A 20,220-nucleotide genomic window follows, 5' to 3' on the forward strand; every position below is an offset into this window, starting at 1 on the left:
GTGTGTATGCGTGTGTGGGGTGAGCGTGGTAAGCTCAGAGATCTGCATAGGAATTCCAATATGCAAATAAGCAGCACCTAAAGTCTGTTTAAGCATCCGGTCATCCATTACATCCTGTGGACAAATTAAATCATTTTGACTCAGTGGAAGATAGCAGGCAAAGGCTAACATCTTACTGACAGAATAATTCAGTAGGCTACATCATAGGAGGCAAAAAAGTGCCCAGATTGAGATGATAGAGCACTTCTCTTAAACGCTCTAGTCACAGGATAGCTCTCATTTCCTGAGAAGTGCTACCCAATCATGAGACTGCTGTAGGCAAGAATTTCACTGACACAGCTAACAATGTGTCCATTTTCACATGACATATATCATACATAACACATCACACATAACCATAATGTACCATGTGAGGGATTGCGTTATGAACTCAATTTCAAATAGCCAGTTTTATGACGTGTTCTGTATGTGAGTGTGTGTGTGTGTGTGTGTGTGTGTGTGTGTGTGTGTGTGTGTGTGTGTGTGTGTGTGTGTGTGTGTCTCTCTCTCATGTCATCCCGTGCCTTTGTTGCAGAGATGGCTACCGTGGGGCTATGCTGTGACTCATCTGGTTCGCTCCTTTGTGTGAAAGAGAGTGAGTAAATGAGAGAGAGAGAAGGATAGAGAGGGGGAGAGAGAGGGGGAGAGGAGGGAAGTAAGAGCTAGTTATGAGCGCTTTGCATACATACATTATCAGCTGTTCAAGGGTGCCCATAAACGAGTGTGAAGGGAGTGCCTTTGTCTTTGCATGCCAGAGGGGAGCGAGTCTGTTTTACATTTGTCCTGATTGCTTTGATCTGAGAAATGGCATGGCCTTTGGTTGCTGTCTTCCCCCTAACAACGGGGTTGACATCAGGCCTTCAAGCATCGTTGGGACACTCTGCTACCCTGACCATGCCGCAGCACCTGACCACTGGGTGGGGCTCTATAGGGGAGCAGGGGGGGGGGGTTCACATCAGTAAAGGGTAACGGCTTATTCAATGTATTAATAAAAGATGGTATCACAAGAAGATCAGATTTATTGTGATGGAACGCCTCTCATTTATAGCGAATGTAAGTAAGCTTTAAATAGGCTTTACATTTTTCATGAAGTGCCAGGACGGGCTTAACATTCCATTGATTATCATGTGGGATGAATGAATGTGGAGGAGCGCAGCCTTTTAGGAATGGAGAGCACCTGCATAATGGAGCTGGGTTTGCTAGGGAGTGTCTGTGTCTGCGTCTGTCCATTTGGAGAGTCACAGACTGACGCATATTCATTCATTTAAAATAGTGACTACATTTTTACTAAATGTTGTGCGACATTATTTTTTTCTTACTACTTTGTCCAAAGGATTTCCAACCTATACAACCCTTCCATCATCACACCTGCAGCAGGTCAGTCACCCACGCGTTAATGACGCCGGTGACGTCCTGTCTTGCGTGTGTTTATTTTTCAGCGCTGCTGCTGTGAGAGGTGGTACAGTATAATTACACCTGGGAAAGTACAGCGCTGCCCATCCCCACGCCTCCTCCCACCCCTCCACACTGACTCACCCTGAATCACCAGCCAATCCTCTCCCACAGCACACAGAGACGGTGCAAAATCAGCTGCCATGGAAGTGCTGCAGTCATAATGTCTGTCATAAATGTGCACTAGTCTCACAATGAGTCTTTAATTGATGATGTATTAACAGAAATATGACATTACATTTAGCAGACATTTTTGTCCAAAGTGACTTACAAATGTCAACTATATTACTATGTTACATTGTCCCTGGAAAAACTTGGGGTTACTGTGAGTGCCTTGCTCAAGGGCACAACGGTGGAAGCCGGAAATTGACCCAGCAACTTTCAGGCCGGGTCAGTGTAGATAGTGATAATGTGGGGTGGGGTGAAATACTCACTGGTGTAATAAGGAAACCTGGGATGCTATCAAATGACTTGCACATTCTTGGTCTCCACAACAATCACACAACATACTTTAATGTAAAAAAATATCAACTTTCATCCATACATGCCAAGTATAACACATGATTCTTTGATTGCCTTCACCCTTATTACATATACACATTTTTACAGAACACGAAAAAGATCATCAAGTCATAAAATCACTTTAGTATCACAAGAACCTAGACTAATCTAACAGTTCTCCCCTCTCAGCAAAGTGAAATGTATTCAGCCTCACCGGCTCCTTGACTGAACGACTGTTGTACAGCGCCCCCTATTGGCACACATCTGGTTGTGTTATTACCAGGGCTGCTTACAAAGCAAATGTTGTGCGTCATTATTGATTGGCAATTTCCACTGAGTTGTAAAATAAACTTCTCTCTTCCTCCAAGGCCTTCCCTCTGTTCATAGTAGTAGGACACATACTGTAGTACTTAGATCCACATTTTATGGCACCTATTGTAATCTGTATAAACAAAACAGCACTTCTGGTTGTAGATAAAATTAGAAATATAATTTACACACACGATAGTCAGCAAAGACAAGGGCAACAATAGGGTCAATAGAAATTCAACAGAAGGTCGGATTAGCAAAGGTGGAGAGACTCTTTGGAACAGCATAATCAGCATTGACCGGTCCAGTATCCTGAAATTGGACAAAAAAAGGCCCAAAAATGAACAAAGACTTATATCACACATTTAAAATGAACAAACACCACTATTGACGTTTCAATGGAAGGTCTTATCCATAACACAAGAAGTAGGTCAGGTGGTGGGTCGGTTCCTGTTTTTTTTTTTTATTTTTTTTTTTATGGCAGTCCTCTCGTCGACTAGCCTATGTGTGTTATGTGGTGAAATAGTGTCAGATAAACGGTTCCTTCACATGAATGAGTGTAAAGCCCATGTAAGGCCATGATTTCCAGTAGGGACTTTTCTTTAAACCAGTATGCTGTTAATACTGTAGGTGGAGGACATTTCTTTTGCTATTCCAGGCCACTCCGGTATGTGAATGTAATTCTCCCTCTGGTTAATTTAAAGAGACTTGACTTAGTTACAACATGGCCCAGTAAACAACTCGATGAGCTACCTTACCTTCAGTGGGCTAATTAATGAAGCTGATTAAACCTAATTATAGCAAGCTGTTAGGAGGGTGAGGTATCTTGTGGACAACAGTTCAATACCAGCACAGGCAGTGCTTGAAGTGGGCCGGAACGCAGTGGAACGCAGTTCCGGAACTTCTGTATTTTCGTCTTTTGAGTTCCGCCACTTTTTTCTGCGTTCCGGTACTTACTGAAACTGATCCGACGCAGTGACAGTCACAGTGGCCCGAGAATAGACAATATCACAAGACTCATGAAAGACAACATTACCCACGAGCCACAACAGTGCCCTATCACAGTGTTTCTCAATCTACCGGGCCGCGAGAAGATCACCATCGGGCCGCTGGCAAACCCTCTCTGCCCTCTTCAAGACGCACCATGCGGCCGCGGCCGCACCCATTCTTCTCGGTCATATTGCTGCGCTAGAAGATCGCACCGAAATAACAGGCATATCACATGAAACTGCAGAACCTGACCTTTCCAATGACACTAGCCGCTAGTTTCTATGATGAACGGTTCGCGAGATAATTGGCGTGGAAAAGTAGGCTACAGTTACCTACAAAAATGAATGGTAGCCTACATGTAGTTCTGCGTCATACCCATTCGTCTCTGTGAAATATCTGACAATTTCGTTACTGCCCTATGGCAAACTACATATCAAAATAAACAGGAGATCCTACTGATTCCAATGCTCTGTGTAATTAGCAGTAGTCACGAGAAATCCTTTTTGGAAATAACATCAAATTTCTGCATTGTTTCATATCTCTCCATATCCCCACTTCAAAATAATTAATTTTTCATATCAGAAGTTGTATTCAGATCCCTGTTTGTCATATAGCCTTGGCAGATGCTTGAAATGCCATTTCAGGACCCACAATAGTAATAGAAAGAACACTTAAAGTCACACTTACCCACTTGTTCTGACTTTTGACCTAATCTCTGTTCTTGGCCAGTTATTGTTAATTAAATCAATGTAACAAGTACCTACAGCCTATTTCAGTTTTCTTCTTCTGGGCCTTCAGCCCAAAGGTTTCTGGTTCTAGGGCCCTTAGCCCAGTATATTGTTAGGCCTACAGGTGGCTATCACACTGGTCTGGTTCGTGTTGTTTTAATGGTTTTCATATTCCATTTGTGAATTAGAAAAAAGTAAATTAGGCCTATAGGTTAGTGCTTGAAAAAATTCGACCAACACCTCCTAAAGACTTGATTTTTTTTCACCGTACAAATGTCAAATGTCGGAAAATTAGAGTTCCTGCACTTATTTTTTCCCACTTCAAGCACTGAGCACAGGACAAGTTCTAATGAAATGCTTTATAAAATGCAGAAGGTAGACAGACAGAGAGAGAGAGAGAGAGAGAGAGAGAGAGAAGGGGGTGAAAAACAATGACATATTTAAGAAAATTCACATCATGTTAAGTAATCAAGGTTGAGGTGTGAGAATGTTGTGCGGCAGCAATGTTTCTTTTGCAATATCCTTCCACATTAAGCAGAACCCATAGCAACTTGGCACTCATGAGAACATGGGCATGATCTCTCAACTACCCTGTTTAGTGTTTACTAAGAATTGTGTCTGTGTTCACACCTTCCTTAAGATAAAAAAGCCATGCTAACGTAATCTGGAAATTTCTTCAGTGGCTTGTAGCAAACTGAAATGACAGAGCTGTGAGAAGTGACAGGAAGCTTTCTTCAAGTCAGTGAGAAGAAAGCGCTAAAGCTAAAGCTCCGTGGGGAGTCGTCCCGGCGCCTGAACTCTCTCGTCTCGTCAGCACAGTCAGCAGAAAGCCGCCGCTGGATTAGGAGCATCTCGGGGGGAACTTCACAGCTAGCGCCGAGCGCCTTGCTCGTTAGTGCAGACCGTACTGATGGACACGCTCCGTGGAGAGCGATCTGAGATAAGCTCGCGCTCGCACTGCTTCACATGTACTGGAGAGTTTGCGCTTCAGCGCACCCGGGAGAGAGTGAGACAAGAGTGAGATCATGAGAGTCTGATAACAGCTGATGAGAGTGAGAGTGAGGCCAGAATGAGGCCAGAGTGAGATGAGAGTGAGACAACTGAGTCCCAGGTGAGAGTGAGAGATGAGAAGTTGATGAGTTACCTTGAAGCAGGCGCTGAGGCGTGAAATGGGGAGATCTTGAATGAAACAAAAAAATGATGGAAATAATCAAAAAGAATTCATGTGAGTGAGTCACTTTAACAGTATCTTAATCATGTAGTAGATGTTCACATCTACATCCCAGACTCCTGGTTCTTAGACTTGTCTGGATGGTACAGTACACTCACCTACATTGTGGTCTCTTGCACGCACTGTACCCCAGAATTTCGCCTCCTCCCTGAGGTCAACGATAACAAAAGCAAACAGAGTGTGAGTTTGTGTGCAGCTCGTATGTGTTGACATCAGTGCATGACGACACGACACAAACGTGTCAAATACGTAGGGCCTACTGACAGCAGTACGGCCAAATGCAGATGATACGGTTTTGCATCTGTACACAAGATATACAGTAAATGGAGCACCATGGGCAGCTGGAGCACATTACAGGTGCCATTACTGAGACAGCAGACCAGTGTGACCAGTTTAACCAGTTAGACCATTCGGACCGGTTTGGGCCTCACTCACCTTGTCTTCCTCTTCTTCGCCGCATCTTTCACTGAAAAATAAATACATTGGCGGTAGTTACAGCAAAGAGATGTCATTGTCAGACTTGATTTGATTTTAAGTTGGAGAGTGAAGTCTCTTATGAAAAGCAGTTTGAAAAGGGGGACACAGGCCACCCTTGAGATTCAATTGGCCACCCCAGGTGCCACCCCAAAATCCTAGTCTACGATTCGCCATTAACAGTCGAAGGCGAGACCTTTCTTGATGCACTTGCAGGGCACTAGTTTGAAATATCAGGGTTCAGAAATATAAACAATCTAGCAAACATGCTTGCAGTTATAGGCTACATGGCTTATTGTTTTTAGCATGAGTTTACAATAGGCCTACAGGCAACTGCCTTCGCTAACACAAAAACATATTTAGATAGCTGATAGATTAAGATATTCATATAGCATATTTAGATAGCTGATTAATATGGATTCACTTAAATTGAGGACAAAATAAGACAGTGTGGGGTGCACATGAGAGCATAAAACCATCCAAAGTAAAATGCCACATGGAAACATGAATTGACCCCTGTCGACAAACCTGTTGACATCAGCAGTTGACAAATGTAATGCCAAACATCTGCATTTTCCAAACAAGTAGGCCAGGCACTCTGCGTGCCTTATGTAGGCTACCTCACCATATTAGTTGGCCTGAACGCTAAATATATATATATGGTTGGTCACAACTTTATGAACACGTGAAATTATGGGTTCCAAAACCAGACCAGTTGAGAGCCATTGGCCAAAAACATTTCAGACTTCCACTTTTGCTCAAATGGCCTACTTCCTGAACAGGTTTTGTTCAGAGCTAAAAATGAGCTGTAAACTGTATTTGACATTTTATCCAATTACAAAGACATTTGATGTGAGAGTATGGTCTTTGTGCATGGTTTTGCTCATGCATGTGTGCTCATTTAACAACTTGAGCCTGTTTCTGTTTATCTAGATGCCACCCTTGAATTAACCAGTGCCCCACTAGGGCCACCCTTGTTACAAATCTCTAGAATCGCCACTGCTACTAAAAGGAGGCAGTATGTTGGTAAGTACCTTTCTTGTGCACAACGAGCCCCAGTCCCATGACTATTGCTAGGAACAGCACAGCTGCAGATATGGCCCCCACCACCATAGGCCAGTCTGTGGCCTCTTCTCCTCCTTCTCCTCCTTCTCCTCCTGCTCCTCCTGCTCCTCCTGCAAACAGTTCATCACAGTGTAAGGCTCCAACTAAAGGTGCTCCTTATTGTATGCATGTGTTTTATACATATCTATTTCAAATGTGTCCATTACCATATATAGTGTTTTACTACAGTAAGTGAACATGAATATGAGTGTGGAGGTCAGAAGAGAAGGATGAAGAGGAACCGATGAACAGAAAAGAGGAGAGGAGGAGAAAAGAGGAGAGAAGAAAAGAATACAGGAGAGGAGAGGATGAGAAAAGAGGAGAGGAGGAAAGGAGAGGAACAGAGAAGAAGAGGAGAAGTAGGAGTGAAGGGAAGTCCAATCACATGACCACAAGACCACATCATACCCAAGTAAGCTGTAATTTCCCTCATTTCACAGCATCAACAATTCCTGAAACAACACACCTCAGAATATTTGCTACTAAGGATATTACCAGTGACCTGTATCAAAATATATAAAATATATAAAATACAAAAATATACTACAAAATATAAAACATATAAAATTATGTTTCTGTATGAAGTTCAGTAGCCTATAATTAAGGTGTAAGTGCAGTCTTCTGTAATAAATGTACTGGTGCTTCGTTTTATGTGTACTGTAGAGACCCTGAGCAAGCTACCTACGAGGTTTGCTGCTGTTTTGAACAACAGGCCTATTACTGATAAAAAAAGATATTTGGGAAGTGTTTAGCTCACCGCCCTTAGTTAATCCACTGTTTGCAATTTGGGGCTAATGTGTATACCGGGGCCATCGCTGTAGTGATGTGATGTACTGTAATGAAAAATACTGTCTCCACGGCTTATTTGATGTGTTCTGATGCAAAAAAAGACTGTTTCTGTTTCTAAGAGCAGTGGCCCGATGGTCCAAAGTTCCAAGGATGTTTTTTCTGCTCACAGACGATACAGTAGGTGGAAGTGAAAGAGCCACCATTCAACCCGAAAAAGACATCTAACCATTCCAATGACTCCCAAGCTGTTCAGTTAAGGTAAATTAAGGTTAAAGGTTAAAACTGCATAGTTCCCTTTGAAATCTACACGGAGTGAATGTGAGCATCTGAGCTGACATTCAATTCCAAACACCCACTAAACTACTCCTTAGTTTCAGTCTTCAGTTTCTTGAATTTCAACAAATGTGTAAAAATAAAAAACTAATGTACAGTATATGAGGAATCTAGATTAGGAATCATTCATTAGTAATCTAGATAATTAGGCATATTCAATTACATAATGGCCAACCTTGATTAGAACCTTGTTATGGGAGAACATTTATATTGTGTTTGTTAGAGATTACTATCGGTGATATACATTAGGTATTGGTTATCGGTTATTGAAAAACTCAAATAGCGAAATCGGTATCGGCCTTCAAAATCATATATCGGTCAGGCTCTATGGGAGATTGAGTCAAATAGACGTACACACACACACATGCAGATACAAACACATCCACATGCACGGACACACACGCTGTGGTTATGTGTGTGTGTCACACAACCAGACACACACACATGCATGCACTCATGCACTCTGATGAGAGGATTGCAGAGCACACCTGCGTTTCGTTCATGAGAGACAGTGACCGTGACACACCTGTGTTCTGATGGTCTGAGAGCGTGACGGTGAGGGGTTTGCTGGCGCTGGAGCTGATGGTCAGGTCTGAGGAGACGATCATCTGATACTGGCAGGAGTACAGCGCCCCGTCCACCGGCACCACGCTGAAGCTGGGGTCACTGGACCTGGACACCACCGAGCTGGGGCCCCGCAGCGCGCGCTGACCGCCACCGCTGACGCTGCTCTGGCTGAGCAGCAGGACGGCCGTGGGACGGAGACACAGCGGCACCGCGCAGTGGAAGGACAACGGCTGACCACTCCGGGCCGCTCCGCTGGAGGACGTCAAAACAGGCGGAGGAAGAGAGCTGCCCTGCTCTGTAGAGTAGACACAGCGGAGGACAGTGATTAACAAGACAGGACAGGAGGCTAAACGCAGGTCAACACAGAAATTTCAATGTGAATTATGTGAATTCCCATTATTGGTTGACTCATAATAGTCCTTGGGTTAGGTTTAGGGTTGGTCTGCGGGAGGCTAAACGCAGGTCAACACAGCTTATCCACCTCTGAAATGTCAGAAACAGAGTTTATCCACCTCTCAAAAATCACACTGTATCATTCACATTCACAATATTTGCCCTCATCAACTCTCTAGGAACCATTTAATACCACTGGCATTGATAAACACATTGAACAGTAACCTCCACCATCATCAAACACAATGCGTGTCATCCGATACTGCATGGCACAGTCCACCTCATCAAGATCACAAAATTAATAGTTTACCCACCCCTTACTTTACCACTAAATCCCAGCTGTCAAATGACCATGAGATGACCTAGATTACACACTGGTGTTCCTGCTTGAAAGCTATCTGTCACATTTGTAGTTGTAGTCTAGTTTCATGATGGGATGTGTCCCAAAACTTGTAAATGAAATTTCAATGTGAATTATGTGAATTCTCATTATTGGTTGGCCATAATAGTCCTTGGGTTAGGGTTAGGGTTCATTAATTCCATCACTATTCTAACACGGTAGACAAACATCCTTGTGAATGCAAACTGTGAAAAGCCACACTTATTTCACACTTATTTCACAGACTCTCTGTTTGTGTTCTCAGTTTCAGTGTGGTTGTGGGTGTGTGTGTGTGTGTGTGTGTGTGTGTCTGTGGGTGTGTATATATATGTGTGTGTGTGTGTGTGGGTGTGGGTGTGTGTGTGTGCGCACCAGCGCGTGCATTTGCACGGGGTTGGCAAGTTCCACGGGTTGGCAAGTTCCACCACCCCTGCACGCGCGCGAGAGAGAGAGGGATGAAGGAGAGGCGAGAGGCAGCACAGAGAGGCTGCAGTGTGGTTAGAAAAGGAAGGGAGTGGTGCCATTATAACAGTTGACAGCCTTCACCTTAGTGTCTTTAGTTCCGTTCTTAGCTGTTACTTTTCACACGCTAGAGGTACACTTTTCACCATAAAGTATGTTCCATTATTACTCATTATCAAATCACTTTCAACAGCTCAGCGTGCAGAAAGAAATCAATACAGATTCCTCTGGTTTAGGATCATGACATATCACTGTAGAACCATATCACTTATATTACTGTCGAAGGACACCTTACCATCTAGTTTGGCGTACACATAGGTGCTGAAGGCACTTGGTCGGCCCTGAGAATCCGTGAAGAGGCAGCAGAATTCCTTTCCACTGGTCACTTGTTGGCGTTTTACAGTAAAGATGGCTCCACACTCTTCTGTTTGGTGCCTGACTGTGTCACACTTCTCTTTGTTTCCGTAGAGGTCAAAGCTCAGCCCTCGATGGCCCCCCGGAGCGGTGCACAGGAACACGAGGCTGTCCCCGACCGAAGACAGCTGGACGAGAGAGGGGACCAGGGGGGTCATCTGCGGCCCGTCGGGGGATTTGGGGTCCGAGCCAAGGGCTACACCTGTGTGTGTGTCAACAAGCACGTTCACACGCGTAAACACTCACTTGGCATAAAACCGCATTAGACTACAACAAAACCGTGAGAAAGTGGATGTGAATCTCAAGTAAGGCGTGGGATTATAATCTAATGCTGTTGTGGTTTTGCTTTGGTTTAGTTTCTCATGAAGTTGAATTTGCTGACGTTTTGACACAGAGAGACTCTTGACTTATCTAAAGAGAAAATTAAAGTTTAAAGTATATGACAAATTAGCTGGGTAAAAAACTTAAAGTTATTGGAAGCAATTTTAGATTAGGCTGAATTTTCCCCTTTACTCCATCTCCAAATCCAACAATAACACTAATTATTCATTATTGGAAATAACTATTAGGTTCCACACAAGTCCAACACTAATACTAATCATTCATTATCAGAAATAGCAATGATGTTTCACACAAAATTAACACTGAGACTTCAACACAATAGATCAATCTGAGCTCTCGCTGAGATTTGCCCAAAAAAGGAAAACTTACCTAACAGGTGAGTGCAGCTTATCAGTAGCAGTATCATGAGAATGTGATGTTGGTAAAGTACCATCTTCCACTAAACCACCACAGGTCCTAGTGGTTCTAAGCCACCATGTGTGGAACCGAAGAGAACCCAAATGAGAACAGAGCAGAGGCGCATGAGAGAGAGGTGTAGTGAGCACAATAAATCAGCATGAGGAAGCTGAGCAGATGAGGAAACGTAACATCCTCTGGAGGACGACGTTCTATCTTAAGACGCTCTCTCCCCCTCGGTCTCGTAGTTAAAAGCCTCAGGAAGTGACTGCATGTCAGCTACTGTGGAGGTGAGAGGATCCATGCTGACCGCCGGACGTGCGGTCTCTCACCCACGGGGACTATTTACACGACATGATCAGATGCAGCTCAGCCTGCTGTGGTTCACATCTGGAGCGGCTCTATTGTACCAGAGCTGGAGCAGATCCAGCAGAGACTGCCCCCTGCTGTCAAGAGAGGAAGAACACCTGTTTACAATGGGCATCTGGAAAAGCAATAAAGCACTGGACATTGTTATTATTCAGACCATTAATGAAGTACAACATGGCCATATAGTCACCTTTATTCTATATCATTTTATATCGAAATGTTCACTGCTCAGATGTGTTCCAACATGGTTCCAACATACAATTCTCCTCTTTGGTCATATTACTTTAGAATGATCCAATACAAACATGTATCCATAAACAGTCATCATGCCTATGCCTGAAACAATAATGACACTGAAAACATGTTGAAGTGTTTTGTTCATTAGAAAAAGACTTTTGAGTGGATCCAGTATCTCAAAGACTATAAGTGGTTAATGATACCGCGCACATGTTACTTAATGTTACTGTAATATAAATATAGAAATACCTTGTATAAGCATATATACTGTAGGCTCAGATAGATTTTGTTACAGTAACAACTATGTGCTTTTGATATAATAGCTGACGTGTTTCCCAACTCAGCAAGGTCCTTAGTGAGGAAGAGGGGAACTGTCTAGACAGGAGAACAATACTAATCACTGGAAATAGTTTCATGTGATGTAAGGAGGACTTTGCATGCATGTGAACACATTCATTGGCCTTTCCATAATTCCAGGTTAATTTTAACTGTTGCGTGAACTTGACACACAAACACAACAGGTATTTAACCTGTGTGGAATGTACGTATTGACAAGTAAAGCCTTACGACCTCAAAGGTTAGTTTGATAAAATGCCACATACTATATAGATATAAAGTCATAAATCATATAAATGATTTACAAACATCACACCATATGATGTCATCCATTCGGAAACTCACGACAAGAAGTCAAGGATCAACAGTGTCTCTTCTGTAGCGCTGACGATAACTGTTCAGCAAAACATCACTGACTATGAATGCTGAGATATTTTCTGGACAGAAATCAAGTAGAAATAACAGTGGTGCCTAAAAGTAACTTCCTCTGTAAATAAATAAAGATCATCAACAAACAATGCCCTATTGTGTTTGTGTTGAAATGCCATATGTCACACGGAACTGTCAGTGTTGCTTTTAAAACTTGACTGAATGTCTGAGTAACTTGCAACTTTCTTTCAAGTAAGTAAGTAAGTTACTCTATTTGGGGCAATTTGTTGTGCAGCAATAGTACAGTACATATCACACACAATCACACACTCACACACTCACACACACACACACACACACACACACACACACACACACACACACACACACACACACACACAGTTTAAAAAAACAATACAAATAAGATAAAATAAATGAAATAAATAAAAGGCTCATCATATCCAAAAGTATGAGTGGGAGGGGGGGTCTACCTATGTTTTTTTGAGTTAAGAAGTAGAATGACTGATGGAACAAAAGAATGTTTAAATCTGTTTGTTTTGAAGTTGGGGAGTTTGAAGCGTAATCCAGATGGCAACATCTGAAATTCAGTCTATTAGGGATGAAAACTACCTGGCAGGATAGATTCCACCCTTCTCAAAACCTGCTTCTGATAGAGTTCCTCCAGGCCTTTCTGCTTGGAACCTGTGATACTGCTGCTCATTTTAATAATCTTTTTTTTTGTTTCACAGTGATAGACCCATAGCCTACCAGCAGATCAAGGAGAAGGTGACAACTGACCCAACAAAGGACCTAAAAAGGGTCATCAGAGACTTGTCCACATTAAACTTGGCCAGCTTCCTACTGTAAGGCAATGCAGGCGCTGCTGGCCTTTCTTGCAGAGCAGAGTAGTATTTGGCTCAAAACACAGCTTATCATCAATAATGGACCCTAAGTACTTATACTCTTTGAAATCCTCTATATCCTGGCCATTTATGCTAGTCTTGACAGTGTTACAAACATTATGCCTAAAGTCAATGCACATGTCCTTAGTCTTTGAGGCATTTAGTTCAAGAAAGACATCCTGACACCATGTTAAAAAACGGTCAATGACTGGACCGTGTGAATGTTCTTCATTGTTGAGTAAGCTGACAATAACCGTATCATCAGCAAACTTCACAAAGTGATGTCTACTGTGTCTACTGATGTGTCTACTGATGTGCAGTACTATCAACACCTTTCAGTAGTGATGATTTGCAGCGATGAGACATTGTAATTATTATACAGTATATATATGATATACATGTTTTTGCTATACCTCTCTAACAGTGACACTGCAAATTCACTTTCTGTTTGTATTTACAGTATCATGAAGCAGTTGGTAAGTTCAAATGAGTCATGTCCCATGTTCAAGCATGCTGAAGATGGTGTGGTAAAGTCTAGACTCTAGGCCTACTGATTTTACCGGCTCAGGAAGACGTTTTCCATTTAGGATCCTGAATGATTCATATGTTTCTTTCCCTTTTTCTCTTCCTCTTTCAAGGATTGTTTTGAACGTTTGCTTTTCCATGTACTTTCCACTGAAACATGTCCATGATGACGAGTTTAAATGCATGTAGGGGAAACCCATGGTGTATTTATACATTTATACATATTCTGCTTACATTTACACCCTTTCTTTCATGTTCCATAAAGCCTATGGATGGAAAAATAAGATGTATTACAAATATGTGAGAGGTAAAAGGACAATACGTTATTGTCGAAGGACTAAATATATAAATGGTCTTAACTCCTAACTGCTGAAAATAACGTAAGAAGGAAACTTGGTCCGGAGGTGTCTCCAAACCACTAACGTAAAGGGTGAGCGCTGGTGTGTGCTGGTGGCTGGTGGTTGGTGCAGCAGGAGCAGCTGAGAGGCGCTTTATCTGCGATGAGCGCAGCGATCTGGCCGCGTCAGGAGCAGCGCGCCGCTATCTGCCCTCGGACAGCAGTCTCGCATCAGCTCGCCCGCGCCGATAAACAGCAGCCAGCCCATAATCACCCGCCGCGCACAGGTCTTCTCAGAAGCCCACGTCTCTTCCCACACACACACACACACACACACACACACACACACACACACACACACGCACACACACAGAATGAGAGTCAGTGTGTAGGTGTATTTGTCTGTCTCTGTGTGTGAAGCTGTATGTTTATCCTGAACACTCTTTGAACTGCTACAGTTTTGACATGATCACATTTATATCTAACTATGAATGTACTCCATTTCATAATTCCAAATGAGTCCATGTACTTTCATACAGTTTGTGATGAGCTATATACCATTCATGTTGATCACCAACTATTCTACTTTTGCACATTGACCACAGATAAAAAAAAAAAACATTAAAAGATGTACTGCATATGTGTTATGGTTATGGTTATATTAATAGTAGTGTTTCTTTCTAAAATAACTAATAGAACATTACACCATTATGTGACATTAGCTCAGAGACCATTTGTTGTACAGTATGGTGATAAAATAGCAAGTACAATCTGAAACTAAACTGAATGACTTGAGCCCTCAGACTCATATGGCCAGTGATCATTCACACATATGGTTTGCCTCAGCAGAGATAATGGCTAATCAGGCAACTGCTGTTTACTCATTTACTGTATCCATTCAGACTTGAGCCTAACACTGCTCACTGCTGGAATCCTCTAGAACTAAAGATATTCCTGTTCTTTTCTGTTATAAAGAGTCCCATACTTATGCTATTGAAGAACACAACTGGGGACAAATAAATCATTGTTGAATTGTAGATGTATAATCAGTGCTCAATTTTTATATTTGAACAGTTAAGTTTGAGAGGAATAAAAAAAGTCGACTATATTGCTAGTATTAGCAATATGCAAATAGTACTGCTGTTGTAATCTTTCCGTTTGGTCACTTCACACTCATAGGGTTACTTAGTAAAACACACTTGGAGTTCTACCATATTTACATATGCTGTGTGCTTAAGGAAACAAATATTCAAATTTTAGAGGATGCTTATTCAAAATCCTTTCAGACCTATTCTTCCCTTCTTCAGCCTTCCAGATTTAGCCAGAAATAGAGTGCCATGTTGTCTAAATGGCATGTTGTCTGATTTCTCTTGGTTGGGGTCAAACAAACTGAACAGGAAGGTAGAGTGATCTTGCAGCTCACTTCAGATAGCATATGTGCTGGGTCACTGCTCACACACACGAGCAACAGACAAGAGGTGATGCTTGTGCTACTCGAACACACACACACACACACACACACACACACACACACACACACACACACATACACACACACACACACACACACAAACACATGCAAATACGCACGAAACACACTTTTTAAACCCCGCCCCGTGCCACAGAAGGCATCAGTGGGGGTCTATCTTGTGAGCGAGATAGAGAGAGGAGGAGCCCCAGGTTCACAGAGAGAGTCGGGGGAATAACTGTATTTAACTGTATCTCAACACATAACTGTAAGAGGACTCGCCACACTCAATTGCATAATACCCAACAGTCATTTGTGATTGCACCTTTGTATAATTACATTTTTAAAAAAGTTTTCATCCCGAGTTCCTCGGCACCACATTGCCTGCTAGTTTCCTGAGACTTTGGCAGGCCCAAGCGGATGGCTGCAACTCAAGCTGTACTGCCCTCGTTCAGCTCATTCTCAAACTCCTCCAGCCCCAGCCAGGACATGAAGGTATGTGACTCTCTCTCCTCTGGTTCCATCCTTTCTCTAGGTTTGGACTCTCTCTCCTCTGGTTCCATCCTTTCTCTAGGTTTGGACTGTTGAAGGTGGTCGGTTGGCCTCTCCTTCCATGGGAGGTGTTTAAAGTAGCCTTACTGGGCCTTTCTTTCTAGTGTCTAAAGTCATCTTTCTGACCAGGGATCATGCATATCATGAACATGACACCTGTCACATTGGTATATTGTTTGAATGATGAACATACTCTTTTAGTCTCAATTTGTGTTGGCCTCTAACGTCACGGTAATCTGCATGTAGGCCGGCAAAGATGGCAGGTCCTTATCAGTTCTGAAAAAAAAACCGTAATAGAAACATGTCAACAAGACTAAATTAACTAAAAGAGATTTCAAATGAAATACAATATTTTGCTATACACACATATGCTTTTGCTCTGATTTATTTGTAATTTGGAACACACATTACAACAAATACATCATGGTGGTTACCAATAAGGCGCTGAGATCTGTAACTGTAAGTCGTGCTAAGGTGCTCTCTCCTGTGCCGTGTGCCGTGTGCCGTGTGGCGTTAGGTGTGGAGGTTTGAGGATGGCTCACTGGGCTCCATGGGCTTTGATGCTCAGGACAGGAGGTCACTCCTCGAGTTCCACAGCGCTGAGCCGCAGGACCTGCCGCCGGCCCTCAGGGAGGCCCAGCTGGACGACGAGCACAGTGCAGCCTGGGACATGGAGTTTTTACTGTCCAGCTGGGGCAGCACGTCGCCCGATCAGGGCACCAGTCAGGACTGCAACTCCCAGAGGCCCCCTGCAGCAGCAGCAGCAGCAGCTCAGGACCCGGCTCAGGGCCGGCTGTTCCAGGGGGGCCTCCAGGAGCGCGCGGTGCTGAAGGAGCATGTGGGGCTGGACCGGCACTACGCCGGCACCGGCAGCCTGATGGCCGAGCTGCTGTCCCCCGAGGAGACGGTCAGCTGCTCCATACCGGAGCTCTACAACGGGGGCTACCTGGGAGAGCCGCACGGGAAGCCGTACATGCTCCACTCCGACAGCACACACCCGTACGGCGTGCCCCTCGGACACAACCCCGAGGGCCCAAATGACCACACTGCCGCCGGACTCGGCAAGGTCAAGTCCTGGGATTACGGCTACTTCCCTCAGCTTCCGTCTATAATGGCGTTCCCAGATTCCAGGTTCCCCCCGGTGGCGTCTGTGGATGCGGATGCCTCCGTGGCTCACTCCCAACGCTCTGCCTACAACATCCACCCAAACTACCACCACCACCCAAAGCTGTACCCCCACCAGCTGGGCCCTGCTGCTTTTGTCCACAGGCAGGCAGCAGGGGTCTACACCTCCACCACCAGCTTGCTCCCCGACTCCACAGTGCCCTCTACGGGCCTGGAGGGGAAACGCGGGCGCAAAGGGGTGGCCAGGAAGAGGGCCGCCGTGCACAGCTGTGAATACCCCGGCTGCAGCAAGACCTACACCAAGAGCTCCCACCTCAAAGCACACCTGCGCACTCACACAGGTAGGGACAACGAGCACCTTTCACCTCGTCACGTGAGACAGGTGACCTGTAGCAATGATATTTTGTCAACCTTTTCTGAAAAATGGTTTCCAACGGTTTGAACATCCAAATACGAGTTCTTGACTGCCGTATCATTTATGAAGCTAATCATATAATCTACCATTTTGCTTTTGTCTCTTGGTCACGTACAGGTGAGAAACCGTACCTGTGCTCGTGGGAGGGCTGCGGGTGGAAATTTGCACGTTCGGATGAGTTGACGCGCCACTTCCGCAAGCACACGGGCCAGAAGCCCTACGAGTGCATGCTGTGCCAGAGAGCCTTCTCCCGCTCAGACCACCTGGCCCTGCACATGAAGAGACACGTATGAGCTCCAACAGCATGGGGCACACACACACACACACACACACACACACACACACACACACACACACACACACACACAAAAACACACACACACACACACACACAAACACATCACACACCACTCATGCACACATTACACATTAAGTGAGTGTAATACTATGAAAACACATGCACACACTCCCACACCCACACACACGCACACACCCAGCCAAAGGTCAATTCACATCCTACATGATACATGACTTATCAATGTAGCAAACAACTAATTAATGTACAGTAGACGGACTATGATATCGTTATATTTCAGCTACGGCTTTTCTATAGTGCAGTGCAAACGGTAGGCAGGAGTGCTCAGGTCAGCCACACTGAGGACCTGAGGAGAGTCTGACCTGAGAAGGCACATGCTGAGAGACAGTTGGTTCAGCTCATTTACAGGGCCGGGTCAGGGCAACGTGAAGCTTCAGTCTGAACGATCTCACCCCCTAGCTAGCAGCTTAGCGTAGCCTATCTAAAGGTAGCTTTGAACACTACATGAAGCCCCTCACCTGAAATGCTAAATGGCCACACACGGAACAAGAATCATGGCAGCTGTAGGTTCAGCCCTGGCTTTTTTTTTTTTTTTTTTGCAAAAATAACAAATATGTACAGTATAAGGTGTCTTTTTAAAATCTCTATTCCTCTTTCATATATTTAATCTAGATGAAATTTACTTTAATACATTTACATACCTTCAGCTGAGAGTAAATAACACTTTAAAAATGTTCATGCAAACATAGGAAAGACAGTTGGTGGCACACATGGATTAGCATGCTAACTATGCAGTTGAACTGGATGTTGGTGTTTGTACAACTAGACAGACAGCCGTGCCTTCCATACCTTCCACTACACCAATCATTTCCTAGCATTATCTATTCCATATTTATTCATAATTTTTTCACAAGGTCTATTATGTGAAATATTTACTTATTACTAAGAGTTGTCAGTTGAAACTGTCTCTATTTATTAATTGTTATCCTTAGAATATGCTACAGTAAGTGTTTGTTATGGCTTTGTATGTATTTTATAAAGTATTCTTTTTATGTTTTCTATACTTTTGCAAATAAATAAAGGACTGAGGATACAATGTGGGGTAACACTGATTGGCCTCTCCAAATGGCCAGTAGATGGCGCCATGGCTCTGAGCGGGTGGACCGTCTCCTCTCTGTGATCCCTGTTTATCAAAGGAGTGAACAGCAGTCAGCAGGCTCTCAGAGAGGGGGTGGAGGGTGGGTCTCAGATTACGCAACCCAACGGACAATGATTCATCCACATTATATCACATGATACAGTGTCGCTTTATTTCATATGGCTTTGTACATTTACAGCTAAGCCTATTCACAAGCAAGGTGAGGTGAGGTGAGGAGGTATGTGATCAAACTATTTTGGCAGATATACAGTCATTTCATGCATATAAGCCGCCTTGTGTATAAGCCGCAGGAAACACAACAATATTAACACCATATTAACTGCCCCCATGGATTAACCTCATAGCTGAAGAATTTAGAAAATCAATGTATAATCCGTGGCTAATAGTCTGGAAATTATGGTATTCATAGATTACTGGGGTCTATATGTCCTGCACATTTTTAGGTATACTACTGCGATGGAGAAAACCAACATGGAGAATATTGGAGACTCTGAGCGTCTCTAAACAGTAGAAAGCAGACAGACAGCGTCTAATTACAGTGGTGGCTGAACTGACACTCTGGTAGCCACCTACTGCTGTTACAATCCAGTTTGCTTAGAGAAGAATAACAAACATGGCCTGAGCTTTTCCCAGAAGTGACGGCCTGTCGGCCTGCTGAATAAAGACAGTGTTCTTGCGTGTGGTTTGAGAAGGGTGTCTCCTCCAGATGGGTCTGTTTGTTGTCCTCACTGAAACACGCTGTTCCTTTAGTCCTGTTTTCAGGGCAGGTAATGGGCTTTCAGAAGGGCATAATTCAACAAATAACGTCTCCCATGATCCTTGTGCTTGTGTACGACCATGTCAAATGTTCCAGACTTAAGCCGAAACTCATCAGAAGCTTTTATTCATGTTTTGAATCGACCATTTCTAATTTTAATCCGGCAGTGTTGTGTGTTTAGTCTTTTTTACACACCATTACATTTTTGCACGACCGTCCTAAACCTAAAGGAGCAATTGCTCTGTCGCTAGTTTAACACGGTTTTAAACTCAAACTCCTGACTCCAACTGCAGTTTAAAGCCGTGTTAAACTCCAAGCTAGCAGCAGAGCAATTGCCCCAAACTGTCCATGTTTACCAGAACCTTGATGTGAAAAGGCACTGGGCTGCCAGTTTGGAGCTGACAGGGTAACACGCAGCCCTTACCCAAATCTGCACTGCAGGGCATCTAA

General features: G+C 43.7%; 2 protein-coding genes across 3 annotated transcripts; one reads left to right on the forward strand and one right to left on the reverse strand.

The window, feature by feature from the left end:
• Positions 1-1,778: 1,778 nt before the first annotated feature.
• Positions 1,779-12,328, reverse strand: LOC134094547 (uncharacterized). Of its 2 annotated transcripts, none has more exons than XM_062548127.1 (9): positions 12,191-12,328; positions 10,877-11,349; positions 10,047-10,367; positions 8,477-8,812; positions 6,759-6,899; positions 5,686-5,716; positions 5,353-5,398; positions 5,164-5,198; positions 1,779-2,613 (listed from the first exon to the last, which is right to left on the reverse strand). In XM_062548127.1, exons 2-9 carry the CDS (start codon positions 10,938-10,940, stop codon positions 2,403-2,405), a joined length of 1,185 nt encoding a protein of 394 aa, XP_062404111.1. In that variant the 5' UTR covers positions 10,941-11,349; positions 12,191-12,328; the 3' UTR covers positions 1,779-2,402. The 2 variants fall into 2 exon arrangements, with proteins under 2 accessions (XP_062404111.1, XP_062404120.1); XM_062548136.1 differs by having other exon boundaries at positions 2,402-2,613; positions 5,349-5,398; positions 12,191-12,324.
• Positions 12,329-15,651: 3,323 nt separating this feature from the next.
• Positions 15,652-18,950, forward strand: klf1 (Kruppel like factor 1 (erythroid)). The gene is made up of 3 exons (XM_062548146.1): positions 15,652-15,941; positions 16,516-17,464; positions 17,656-18,950. Exons 1-3 carry the CDS (start codon positions 15,867-15,869, stop codon positions 17,829-17,831), a joined length of 1,200 nt encoding a protein of 399 aa, XP_062404130.1. The 5' UTR covers positions 15,652-15,866; the 3' UTR covers positions 17,832-18,950.
• The last annotated feature ends 1,270 nt before the right edge of the window (positions 18,951-20,220 follow it).

The sequence above is a fragment of the Sardina pilchardus genome, chromosome 1 (assembly GCF_963854185.1).
Source record: "Sardina pilchardus chromosome 1, fSarPil1.1, whole genome shotgun sequence".
In the NCBI taxonomy this organism is placed as follows: Eukaryota; Metazoa; Chordata; class Actinopteri; order Clupeiformes; family Clupeidae; genus Sardina; species Sardina pilchardus.